General features: G+C 43.0%; 1 protein-coding gene across 1 annotated transcript in view; it reads right to left on the reverse strand.

The window, feature by feature from the left end:
* BORCS5 (BLOC-1 related complex subunit 5) overlaps positions 1-12517 on the reverse strand; it is a 64481-nt gene extending 51964 nt beyond the window's left edge. The window contains exons 1-2 of the mRNA XM_015627060.3: positions 12418-12517; positions 11792-11935 (exon numbers count right to left, since the gene is read on the reverse strand). Coding sequence (XP_015482546.1) covers positions 11792-11935; positions 12418-12475 — 202 coding nt within the window. The 5' untranslated portion in view covers positions 12476-12517. The remainder of the gene's footprint in view (positions 1-11791; positions 11936-12417) is intronic.
* Positions 12518-13934: the final 1417 nt, after the last annotated feature.

Genomic DNA, 13934 nt, shown 5'->3' on the forward strand with positions numbered 1-13934 from the left:
AGCTTAAAATTTCGTTTACAAGCACTAGAGATGAGTCACCCAGGACAAGTGGTTAAATATTAATTGATTCAAGGTTGGAAACCAAACATCTCAATTTCTCACCTTTTCCCAAAACTCTACCAAATCTGTTAATATTTAACAATTTCTACCTGTTCTTTTGTCCTTGTATGCACTACCCTTATCTTTCCAGGTTGCACAGTGACCATGATGGCACATCAGCACGCCCCATTCTTAGCCAACTCACTCAACCATTTTACTTCATCTTTATTGAGAGACCACTCTTTTTCACATCAATCCTACTCCTGCAGTACAGCACTTCAGTATCTAACTCACTCCTGTTGTTTCACAGCACAGAAAGCTGCTTTATATTTACTTACATCTAAATGGTTGATGCAATCAAAACTTTAACTTTTTTAGATGCTTCCTTCTGCAAGCTGAGATGGTACAAAGGTTGACGTACCACCACAATTTTCTTTGCACAGGCAAGAGCTATGACATGAAAAGTAATTCTGTTCCTACTACATTTATCCCATTGCCTGGCATTAAAAGCTAGGCTGAGCCTTTACATTCCTCATCTAAATACATATGCAAACATTGACCACAAAAGCAATTGGATTCAGATAGTAATAAAAGGCATTTGGCACTTAAAATAAAGAAGTGAAATTCTGCACCACTGTAGCTTAATCATCAGTTGTCATACTAGAGATCATTAGACAAAAGAAACCATTTATGTTCCAAGTGATTAATCTACAAATTCTTTCTGTCTTCTCTACCACAGAACATGATAAATCAGATGAAAAACTGAAGGAATGTACAACAGTGGAGAATTTCAAACTATTGCAAAAAAAAAGCATTTCAGCCACCACACAAAACGACTCCAAATTTCAGTTCATACTACAACTGGTGACAAGTTCCCTGAAGGGGAGACAACGAAAACCAAGAGTAAGTATTCTACCCTGATTTGGCCTGTTTCTGCAAATATATAAAGGGAACATACTTCCATTTCAATCACCTGCATCTTGCTACTTTCACATCACAGAAAAAATAAGATCTGCCCTCATGGGAGGCAAAGCAGCATGCAGTACTTAAGAAGTTTCATTTCCAGTATCTCTTCGACTTCCTATTGAAGATAAAGGTTCTGTTTAATCAGATGAAGTCAAGACTTCAGGGAAAATCAACCTTCCCCTTTAGGTTCAGGCTTTGTTTAGCTGAGAAACCTTCCAAGGCTCCTATTACAAAGAATGAGAAAGGATAAAATCCTGACCAGCCTTTTTCCCATCCTCCTCCTGAGTAAGCTGAGGCCAGCCCTGAGCCATTCCTTGCAGAGAGATCAGCCAGAACCAGGAGTGTCAGTAGTGCCCTTCCAGCAATTTTATTTGTGTTTGATACAGTATCAAAATGAACACTTCCATTTTATCCAACACTTGTAAGCATCACCAGGATTCATTCTTCCCAGAGCTCATCAACACCATTTTAGTTTGACTAAGAACTAAAAGCAAAAGGCTACTCACTGAAATACACCAGATGAAAATTATGTTTTCTGACATCTCTTGATGACTGATTTATAATTCCCTGGTCCATAAGTTCACACTTTCCAAGAGCTCTTTGAAAATATCCCATTTACAGCACTACAATTGCAAGTGGTATCTGCAGGCCAGCAGATCTCAGGACAGCCTCCCATTACACACAACAGTCAGAGAGAAGGTGAAGGATGCACAGCAGAAAACCCACCACAGTAAGGACAGAGCAGAGTTAAAACACAGTAGGAAGAGACAATCATTTGTCTGGCCAGCTAATATCTAAAAAAGAAAGAGATTCTTTAGGGTAAGGGTTTTCCTTGGCATTATGCTTTTTGTTTTAATTTGAAACATGGCTTCCCATTCATGGTAGCTGGCACAATGCTTTAGAAAATGTTTGCAGACACAGTGAATTTTAAATGAGGAAATCCAAACTCTAGCACTTTTACACCAAATTCCGAATGCTGATGAGGCATGCCTTGCTAGGATTTCACTTTGGACAGTGACATCAGAAGGAGGAGAACCTGCGCAAGTAATTTTGGATGGTGTCTCACTGAGAACAAGTTTAGGCAAGCAGTAACGTTGCCTATATTAGCATTTTAATTTTTTTTAAATGGTTATATGCAAATAGGTTATAATCTTTATATTCAAGGTGTGCACCAACACCACCTCAAGCACCAAAAGGTTTGGGCAGCATATAATGAAGGTAACGCTATGATGAAAAGAGAATCACATAAATCCCTTGCAAACTCAAAGGGCTTTTATTGGCATGATAGACTGGACACAAGATACCTTCATGACATTTCCAAGGCAAGAGAGATTAAGGTTCAAGACATTTTTCCTCCACACTCCCCCTCCTAAAAATAACTTATTAGCAAATTAGCAAAGCACTGTATTTAGCTGAACAGATATATGTGATCAATACAAAGACTCTCCCAAACAAATGTCTCATTTACGTGAGATTACCTGTACTCATACACAAGGAAGGTGGGGTAAAAGCCTGGAATTTTAGGCTATCACTTAACACATTATTTCTTTCCCTTTCTCACTTCATATGTCTCTCCCTTCACCCAGTTCATCCCATGTTCCACACTCTTGTGGCAAAGCTGGTTTGTAGGGATGGTAATGAACTGGAAAGATCTCCTTGAACTGAACATTTTTGAGCTGCGGAGAAGGAAAGAGCATTGAAACAATTTTCTAGACACATCAGTTCCCCAGCTTCACCCCCTATGCTGAACAGGGGGATTAATTTAATAAACATTTTTTCTCAGCATAATGGGCCTCCAGGAAAGAACCACTACTACACTACTACAGGAAATGCACCACTCTTGGCATGAGAATACCTCAGTCTTCAACGCATCTATGATCAAAACAGTGTTGTCAAGAAAAAGCTATTAAACTTCATGTTACAGATGGTGTACTGAGGTGAAGATCAAGAGCCATGGACAGCCTCTGAACCTCAAAATCTTTTTACCTGAATTACTGCTGATCTATATCTACATTTTCTTACCATACACACTAGAAACCTGCTAGTAACAGCAACCAAAAGTAAGTGGCACCGAATATTTCTATTTTTCAAGATCATAAAGCCTTCTGAAAGGCTTTCAGCTGAAGATCACTGCGCCATCACCTCCTCACCTCCCCACCTGAAAGAGACCCAGTACTCTTTCAGCCTGTAGCTGCCTCTCAGTAAAACGCACTGTGTGGCTCAGCCCAAAGGTCCAACGGGTACCAAACCCAGAAAGATCACCAAGACCTTGGTCACTTGGTACTAGTGAAAACAGAACACAAATGTTCACGGAAAGAGCTTGAGGAGAAAGCAGTTTCCAGCGTGCTGTTTCAGCAAGGTTTCCACCCCTTTTCAATCACGTCTGCTACTTCTTTTATACTGCAGTGACACCCTGTGGCACCTAGCTAGACTGCAGACTTTCCAATCTCAACATCCATATTTTTTAACTACAGGGGTAAAAAACAGCAAGTCAGAAAACAGAGAAAGGACATTGCAAGCCTGAGTGGAAGGACTGCTGGTGCACCTCCTTAATCCCAAAGCATGAAATGCATAGGTTTCTCCTGCACAGCAGTTACCCACTAGCGGCCTGTGCTGCTGTCCCACTACCCCACTTGCTGTTGCCCTTAGATACAAGTGCATCACTGTCATGCTGATGTAACACGGTGAAAAGAATCTCATTTTGATGCCTGAGCTTCTCAGGTCTTCTACTGCAACACTGAACGGCACTTCACACTGCAATATTTCTAAGTTACATGAGTGACTTCCAGGGGATAACCTAACTAACAACTGCAGCATGGGATCATTCACTGCATTAGAGCAGACACACTGTCTTGGGTTGGATTGCAAGATATAACCAAAACTATTTATTCTATTACTATCTGTTGAAATCAGGTGGGACAGTTTTCTTTCTCTCTTTCATGACCCATACCTCATAACTGGGGGATATCTTCTGTTAATGGGCCATTGAGTCTCACTGCATGACTGATAAAATTACATCATCCCATTGGGAGATGCTCCACCTGGGGGAAGAAGCCAAGCATTCCCACCTGGATATAATCAGAGAATCAGAACACCACAGGCAGCCTTTCTCCATTGGATTCCCAGAGGAAAGATCAGACCCATCTACACCACCGGACCTTCAGAGGAAACCGACAGCCTTCTATGGGATCATTGCTTCAACAGAATCACATCTGTCACTGCAAGAGGACTACAGCCACCATTTAATCAGACTGTTACCAACACCCTGACCTGACAGGGTGTCAGGTTGTATTCTGACTCTGTCAGTGGGTTGGTTTTTTTTTAGTTTTTTTATTTTTTTTGTACTACTGCATTTTTATTTTAATTTTCCTAGTAAAGAACTGTTATTCCTATTACCATATCTTTGCCTGAGAGCCCCTTGATTTCAAGATTATAATAATTCGGAGGAGATGGGTAGTTTACATTTTTCCATTTCAAGGGAAGTTTCTGTCTTCCTTAGCAGACACCTGTCTTTTCAAACCAAGACACTCACCTACCTTTTCAAGAGTGTCATTTCTATATGCATCAGCATATTAAATAACCCAAAAACTCCACACAAGTGTATTCAGACAGCAGCCTAGTATTTTTACTGTTTGCCCCTAACCTCATTAAAAAACCTCTCATAAATAGCAAGTACATTTAATTTTGCCCTTCAGCTCTTTACCACGTGAAGAAACATACTCATAGTGGATCTTTAATACAACAGACAGGCAGGAGATACTGCACATTTTGCATTTAATGAACACATCAAGAGGCAGCCTGGGCATATTGTGTCTTCTCTGAAACTATGTGCCACAATTACACATATAATTTTACTACTACGAATATTTTGAAACATAAGAGAAGTAGACATGTGCAACACAGGTAAAAGCACTCATATAAACAATCACACATACACACAGGAAAACCTCAAACAAAAAACTCCACAAGCATCCAAGATACCAGCTCACACACAGAAGGTGCTCACATTACTGCAGTGCCATCTTCAGAACTTCTCAAGTGGCTTAAGATTGCTGAAAGGTAAGAGTTTCCACCATAAAAAATAAAAACACTGTGTTACAGTACTCCAAGGATGACCACAGGCTGCATAGTCTCAGGAGCTCCCAATAAAGGCTGCCTAGAGCCCCTCAGCTCAGCCTGTGTGGTCAAGGACCAACAAAAGCAAGGGTTCTAAAAGAGAAGGGGGTGAGATAGAGCAAAGGAAGGAGTGTGAATCCTGATCTTCAGTCCCTTCTTCTGAGCAACAAATGCCTGTAGTTATTTAATACAGAATATATAAAACAGACAGGTGAGCACAAAATCCCTGAAAAAGATCCCATCTTTTGAGCAACCAAGGACCTTGTGGATTTAAGTTTAAGGGTGGGAGGGAGAATCAATTCTAGCAATCCTACTGAGCAACTTTACACAGTCTCCAGAACCTGTTCCTTACTGTTAAACTTCAACCATCAACCTTAGCACTCTACCATACAAATTTAAACTATACAGAAATGCACACTGTTTCGGGACAAAAATCTTCAGTCAGTTGGAACTGACAGGAGCTTTGCCTTCCACGCCAGCAAAGTCACAATTTCACCCTGAACATCCATTACTGATACAAATTATTGCTTTAGAGCATGTACATCTCCTCCTGCCTACTGTCCTTGACTGACTTGCCCCACCACTGACCACTGCCTCAGGATGAGGGAGGCTCCTGAGCCAAGTTGTGCAGCATGCTGGCAGAGTGGTGCCTATGCACAGCTACAGCAGGCAGCAATTCCACTTCCTACTATCATTACTACTCATCACTTTGTTACTACTGCAAACTGAAAATCAGAATGTCCAGGAGACCATCTGCATCTCAGGGTTCAATATGCAATCTGCAACTGCACGTCTTCTGGTTTATGCATGCACGGGTGTCAACAAGCCAAGCATACCATGTCCCGCCCCACATGGAAAATAGTGGGAATATTCAGTACATCAAACCTCACCGTTTAAGCCAAATGAACCACAAAATTCCTATTTTCCCTTTTGTTAAGATGCCCTAAGAAAGAAATAGAGGCAGATCAAATTTGATTCTAAACTTCAAGGTTTCATAACAATGAGCTTGCTGACCTGTGCTTTACTGGTCAGCTGTTGATCTCATCTTACACAATTATCCAGAGAGAACATGGTTAAAGCTGAGCTCTCAACACACTGCTTTGACAGCAAGGATTACGGCTGGAGAAGACCTGCTTTTGCACTTGTACCGTAATACCCTTTTCATTTTTATACAATTTTAGTAAATCAAACACTAATTAGAAAAGGAGGGGGGGTATTATTTACACATACGACTTTCTGGCATGTGCTCTTTATTCTGCTGCTAGTGTTTGGGCAGGAAATAAAGACAAGAGTAGAGTTTTTGAATGACGTGATGTTACAGAAAGTGCAGTTAACTGCAGACAGGCAGTACATATAGAAGCATCCTCTCATCCTTTACCATAGTCACTTGTCACAGGCTCTGTGAAGGTAAAGGAAGGAGGTGATTTGAGATGACCACCAAATCTCATTCCCATGCAGCAGGATGGTGGGGATGAGCAGTATGTACCTGAGGAGATCCACATATGAGTCACAACTATTGGGTTCAGAAGAAATTGGAGCTCCAAGGTTCTCAGCCAGGGAAGAGGCCAAGCTAATCCCCTAGGCGGTCAAGGTTACACTCATTCTTTTCATCAGCCAACACACAAACTACACCAAGGGGTTTGGAACAGCTGGCAAAGGGGAAGGGAAAGGTAGAAAACTCAGTATTTGCAGTCCGTAATGCTCTCCTTATGGGTGTTGAGCATATTGTTTGAATAATGTCTAACCACGGACTCAAATCCTCTCACACAGAAAACTGAGTTAGTACAGGTCTCCAAACAGCCAACAAACAACAGAGGAATACAAGGAAGTTAGACATCATCTTCATCCACTCCTTCAGCTGTCCTTTTAAGGGAAAGCTCCTTTCCTCAAAACGGAAGCATCTTCTAGATTCTGATTTCAGAAGCTACTTTCAAGTCATTAATTCAAAATGGAGAGGCATCTCTACAATAGAGAATATTGCTCTACAAGCCTAAAAAAAAAAAAATCCACACCAAAAAAACCAACCCCACTAACAAACAAAATAAAAAACTCAAACTCACTAGGCAGATGTATTTGCATTCTTGGTACTTCTTTCCACCCAACATGCACATTTTGTTACAAGCACTAGGGATGGGGTCCATCCAACAAACTTGGATGTTTCAAATTCTAGTAGAGGCCTATACCCTCAGCACGTGTGCAAGCAGCACATCCTCCTTGTAAGGCACAGAGACAGAATTATAAAAGTATTCAAGTACCATATGTAGAGAATTATAGGAATGAAGTTCACTGACGTGCTATTAGCTAAATTCCCTACACTACAAATCAAAGTAGGAGCACTTAGAAAAGGGGGAAGAAGAGAGGATATAAGAAAATACTGAGGAGTGAGATGTGACAAAATCTTGCTTTAAATGCAGTAAACTCTAAACATCCATCCTTCCTTTATACACTATGCCAGAAAGAAAAAAACACTGGCATTTTTTAGACAAGTAGCTTTCTTACCTGAAAGATGACTTCATAAAAGTTATAAAAGTATAAACAATCCTTTCAAGGTAACACAAGCTTCCACGGAGCATCAGTACAGCATCACAAGTTTCACCTTTTCACCCAGACTTCTCAGCATCTCCCTGTGCTTCACAGCTGAAGACATACACCAGCTGTAATGTATGACAAGTTTTCCACTTCAAAATATATTGAGCCTGAAAGGAAACAAACTCCTTATGCTGGACCTACTCTTTCTACAATGTAACTTGGGTTTCCTTGTTGCACTACTTCCAGGTAAACTATAGCTTTGAGTTTTCAGAGTAAAAGTCTCCCTGTGTTCTTTATGAAATGCCTTTCTTAATAAATACCAATAATAAATATGGGCAATAAGCAGCACAATAAGTAAAGGTCTCACTGTATACTCCATAATGTATTCATTTACTTCCAGTTCATGACTGACAGATCTTTGCTTAATATGCCCTTGAAAATGTCACGGGCAGAAATGCCACAACCTTACTGAGCAACCTCTTCCCATTATTTGCTATTATTCTTAGAAAAACAGTAGGATTATTCGTTGGACAAGAATCCAGTTATTCTGGGCTACAGGATGCTAATGAGCTGCACACAACACCCTTCACAGGGCTGTAAGATGAAGACCACCTATGCCTGACAAAGGAATGGAGTGCACAAGATACTGAAAGTCTTCAAAAAAGACACCTCTCATCTGTGTGATACATCTGGGAATGCAGGTGAGCATCAGCAGCCTCTGCTGACCTTTCTTCTCTCAGTGCTTGAGGGAACAGGAGTTCCTATAACAGAAGACATGCTGTACATGACAAATGCAATTTGCATGTGACATAGCTGATCTGTTCATAGGCCACTCTCCAGCAGCACATCGCTTAACTCACAGCAACAATCCCTGATCTCCTGGGAACTTGCACACCGCAATCCAAACACAATCAGACAAAGCTAAACAGAAAAAAAAGTATTATCACATTCTTGCAGCAAGCCAAGAAGGCACCACCAACAGCTTCAACAGTTAAATATTTAGCATTAAAATGTTTTTTCAGTATTAAGGTTTACTCCAGAAGTAAGTCAGAACACAAAACAGAGCTACTGAATTATCTTTAAATAACCGCAAGCCTATATTCAGTGAACTCAGAGTATGCTCAATACTCAGTATCAGACTTCCAAAGGATGCTGCCATAACAGATTCCTTCAAACAAGTAAGAAGCAAGGGAAAGGGCAGCACAAATACATAACTAGTACTTAGAGGGTACCAGTTACCAAAAGTTTGTTTCATTATGCTGTTTTAGTTACAGGTTGATTTTAATGTACAAGACCCACCCAGTCTTCCCTTTGCCAGCAGCAGCTGACAGTCACTGCCTATCTGGCAGCTCTTGTCAACCAGTCAGGATTCTCAGATGGTCACAGTAACACCAAGCTGACCTGAAAAACCATGAAATGACACTGGAGAGCAAACTAATCACAAAATCCTATGGGAACAGGAGGAGGCACAGTATGTAAAGAAGCTTCTGCTGCTCACACAGTGCCTTTGTAATGAGACAGTAACCTTTGTTTCTTTTGTTTTTTATGCTGAATACATTTTACCAGTGCACAATTCTAGCCATAAGCAGGAAAACGTTTCTTTTCCCAAAAAGCCTCCAGAGACAAATAAAGCTTGTAAGAAAGAGACTTTTTGCCTGGGCCTGCAATGAAGAAGCAAGAACAAAGGTTTTAAACCAAAGAGGGTAGGTTTAGATTGGACATAAGGAAGAATTTTTTTTTTCTGATGAGGCTGGCAAGATGCTGGAACAGGTTGTCCAGATCATGGGGAGCTTTCAAGGTCAAGCTGGACAGAGCTTTGTGAGCAACCTCACAGCAGCTTTCAAGTACCTGAAGTGAGCCTATAAAAAAGATGGAGGGGGACTTTTTACAAGGGCTCATAGATGTAACTCTGAGGTGCAAATCTCCCCATAGAAGTCAAGGGAAAGCATAGAAGATGTAATGGACAGGACACTGGAATTTTATTCCAAGTGAGAGCACACAATGGTAAAGATTTCCAGGTTCACTGATCACAAGCTCAACTCAATATGGCTAGGAGGAACAAGGGCATTTGTTTTTCAAGAACATGTAGTGTTTACATGACCATGTACTTTGCCAGTCCATTTATTTAATGTTTATTCCCCTTTTGAAATTTAAAAACAAAACAAAACCCCTTGGCTTTGCTTAGGCAAGGAGGAACTGAATAGAACAATGAAGTCCACAGGGACTATAAATCCATCTGCAAGCTGGTAGATCACAAGACACAAGTTTTTAGAAAGAGCTCCTAAAAGGTCTTGAAACTTCTTCACCCTTTACAGAAACACGATCTTGCATGGGAAGAATACAAATAAGAGACCAGTCCAAAACGGAACAGTTCCTCAAGTGGGCCTGTGGTAGATCTGTCATCTCTCAAGAGTAAACTCACTCAACAGGCCCACACTGCTTTCTGTAGTGAACACAAGTATGATAGTCTGGTTGTTCAAGTAATAACAAGTACTTGAGGCTGAAAAAGGTGTTCACAAAAGTGATTCAACATGCAAAATTCTTGAGCAGACACCAGATGCCACCACATCTCAGGAGACTTGTAGGGAAACAAAACAGCAGGCCAAATGAGAAAAACAAAAAAGAATGTGTCTATCATACATCCACAGCTTTGGGTCCAATGTAAGGCCAGAAAAAGCAACTCAGTCACCAAGACAAAGTGTGCACTTAAAGGATATGGAGGATCTGGACTGGTTGTCTAAGGGAATGCTTTCCAACCTTTCCATCTCAGACACATGGCTGCCGCTCTCTATTCTTTCTCACTTCCCACCTCAAACCCTGGACCCTTGAGACTCTAACAACCTCACAGTAACACCACCTCTAGAAATGATCACCGGTCTTGTTTCCCAGGACTTCCTTTCACGGGGCTTGTGCAACCAAGGTTTGCTCATGAGTTTTAGGCTGGGTGGAACTGAAAGTCTTTGTCATCACACTCTTACACACACACACAACTTTGGTGCCAGGTGTTGTACCATCTTCTAAATTTTTTCTTTCATATTAAAACTTCCTCATTTCTTTTAGGGATTTGGATTCCAGCATTCACATTTCAAGCTGTCACAAGCATGACCCTGTTTCTGCCTTACACATGAAGCAGGACAAAGCATTTGCTTTACAAGCAAATCGTGTTGTGCTTTTTCTCATGACCTCCCTATCTCTCTGCCCCTTCTGCAGGAAACAGCAGTCAGTGCCATGGACATCCAGAACCTACTCATAAAATAAAATGCCCAATAAAGTTTTAAATGTTTGGCCTAATAGGGTATCATAATGTCTACAAGTTCTTGTCATGTTCCAGGACCCTCATACAGCAGGCATACACAAACAAACAAAAAGTAAATATTTTCTGTCCAAAAAGTGGTGATGTGATGCTACCTCTAGTAGATTGCCTCTAGTCGTGCCTTTTCAGATACTAAGACCACTCTGCATTCTCCTCCAAAAGAGATAGCTAGAAGCTAGGCCATAAAACACACAAGCAGTTTTTGTTAAACTGCAGGCTCGACAGCTTTGAAATCTTCACTTCCCTTTGCACAGAACAGAAGAAACAAAGAATGAGTGCAAGGGATGAAAGAAAAAAAAATAAATAAAAATAGTGGGAGAAAAAAGAAAGAAAGAAAAATCTTAGCCCATCTACCCCACTGCAAAAAACAAGAATAAAGTCTGCTCTGTGCCAGAAACTCACACAAGGTACCTTGGTTTCAAGCAGTTGAATGGATAAACAGGTAGCTATGACTCAGAGTAACACACAATTGTGTTTAAAAGACTAGAGCAAAACAGGAGACTGTCATCCATATATATTAGAATATAACGCAGCATCTCTCATCAAACAGTGGTACAGGGCAAGCTGGTATGCTTAGAGCTTCTCTGTCTTCACAATAGATAGTCCCATTGCAAAGAACATTACCAGCACACCTCTAAACCAGTTCACCCACTGTTTAGAAGGCTGGGATTAATTATGGCATCACAAAAGAGAGTAAGATTTAAAATAAGAGGGGAAGTGAAAAATACGGACAGAGATACGAACTTCTGCAGAAATCTCAGGATACACGAACTCCATTAGGTACAAAAAAAGAAGGCATTTAAAAGCAGAGGAATAACAATCACTTACCTTTCAAAAGGGGCTGGAAAGTTGGAATCTCCTGCAGTTTTATGACATCTGGATCATTGCTGACATTCCTTGAGGATTGTGTTCCTGGGGCTACGACCACAATGTCGTCCATTTTTGCTCGTTGCTTGGCTGGCAACGGAGATGCTGGATATGGGAGGGAGAGGGAACAATCAACTTTTTAAGCAGATTCCACCAGAATCCAACCCTTTGCGAATACTGCTCTATCGAATATTGCTCAGGTATGCTTTTTATAGCACATTGACGAGATCACTGAAGAGCTCTAAGCTCCTTTCCGTCTCCCCACCGGGGAGCAGCTGATTCCGGAACGCCTGCACCACTGACTCGCTCCTGCTCCCCCAGCTCCGCACCCGTGCCCAGGGCGCTCCGCATCCCCGGCTCTGCTCCCCCGGCCCGGGCGGTGCCCCCGCGCCGCCACAGGAAGGGCCGGGCCGCGCCGCCGCTGCCTCCCCGAGAAACAGCCCTTCCCTTCTCCACAGCCCCTGCCTTCCCCACAGCCGCTGTCCGTCCCAAGGAAACAGCCGTGCCATTCTTCACAGCCGCTGTGCCGGCACAGCCCCGCTCCCCGGGGCACAGTCCCGCGCCCTCGCTCCCTGCCAGGCACCGACCTGCGGCACTGGGCTCGCCCGGGCGGCTCTCGGCCTCGGCGCTCTGCTCCGCGCCCATGGCGGTGCCTCCGTCCCCCGCCCGCCGCAGCGCGGGGGCCGCCGCCGCCGCCCACGGGGTTCCGGCGGCGCCGGGTCACGGCGGCTCCGCCCGGCGGGCGGGGCCCCGCTCGGGGCCGCGGGGCGCTGGGTCTGCGAGGCCTGGGTGTCTCTGCTGTCCCCTGCGGAAGCCGGTACGGGGCCTCGGGACGCTGCAGAGCAGCGCTGATCTGTGTGGCATGGGAAGGTGCTCCTCTTCCGCTGCTCGGCCCATATCTGTAGTGCTGTGTCCCCTTCTGTGCTCCTCGGTGTTACCGGACAAGTTATATTTCTTTAAAAAGGAGCCTAATATCCTGAATATCCTGAGTTGGGAGAGGCCTACAGGGATCATCCAGTCCAACTCCTGGCCCTGCACAGACACCCCAACAATCCCACCCTGTGCATCCCTGAGAGCGTTGTCCAAACACTCCTGGAGCTCTGGCAGCCTCGTGGCCATGACCATTGCTGGGAGCCTGTTCAGTGCCCGACACCCTCTGGGGGGAGAACCTTTCCCTGATATCCAGTCTCACCCTCCCATGACACAACTCCAGCCATTCCCTCGGGGCCTGTCCCTGGTCCCAGAGAGCAGAGCTCAGTGCCTCAATGCTCCTCTTCCCCTCAGGAGAAGCTGTGACTGCCATGTCTCCCCTCAGTCTCCTCCAGCTGAACAGACCAAGTGTCCCCAGCTGCTCCTCACACGGCTTCCCCTCAAGGCCCTTCAGCATCTTCATGCCCTCCTTTGGGCACTCTCTTAATAGCTTAATGTCTTTCTTACGTTGTGGCACCCAAAACTTCACACAATATTCGAGGTGTCAATATTCTGTCCCAGCCTAGAGTAGAGCAGGACAATTCCCTCGTGGCCTGGCCAGGGATGCTCAGTAATTGTGCTGAAATCAGCTCCATTTGGGAAAATGTAATTCTGGTGAGGGGCATCTCCAACAACTGATCCAGAGGCCACCAACCCAAGAAAGTCCTTGACCGAAAAGAAGAAATAAACTGAGCATGTGAACTAATTAACATGAAAAGCAAGCAAATCATTAACCTATAGAAGATAGAATACTAATTAATAAGAGAACTACATAACTGGTAACCTATGAATACTAATTCATTTGTTTTTATTAAAATTTATAAATAGTCAAAAGCTTTGAAAACAGATTAACATGTTTGGTGAGGCAATACCCATGTACCTCTGTGTTGAATGAAGTAAACGTCAGCTTTCTAACCTAACAAAATGCGTGAGAGAGCTCATTTCCCAGTTTTTGGTGAGGAGAGGGTCTAGTGGAGGCCACAAGGATGATGTGGGCCTGGAGCATTTTTCTTATAAGAAGAGTGCCATGGGAGGGGTGGGATAGAGTTCCAGATAAGCTCTGCTTTAGCTCAGATTTTGGAAACAGTTTAAATGTAAGGACTTACTCTGGCCTTCAAGTTCTAGTGATAGCAGA

This window comes from Parus major, chromosome 1A, assembly GCF_001522545.3.
Source record: "Parus major isolate Abel chromosome 1A, Parus_major1.1, whole genome shotgun sequence".
In the NCBI taxonomy this organism is placed as follows: Eukaryota; Metazoa; Chordata; class Aves; order Passeriformes; family Paridae; genus Parus; species Parus major.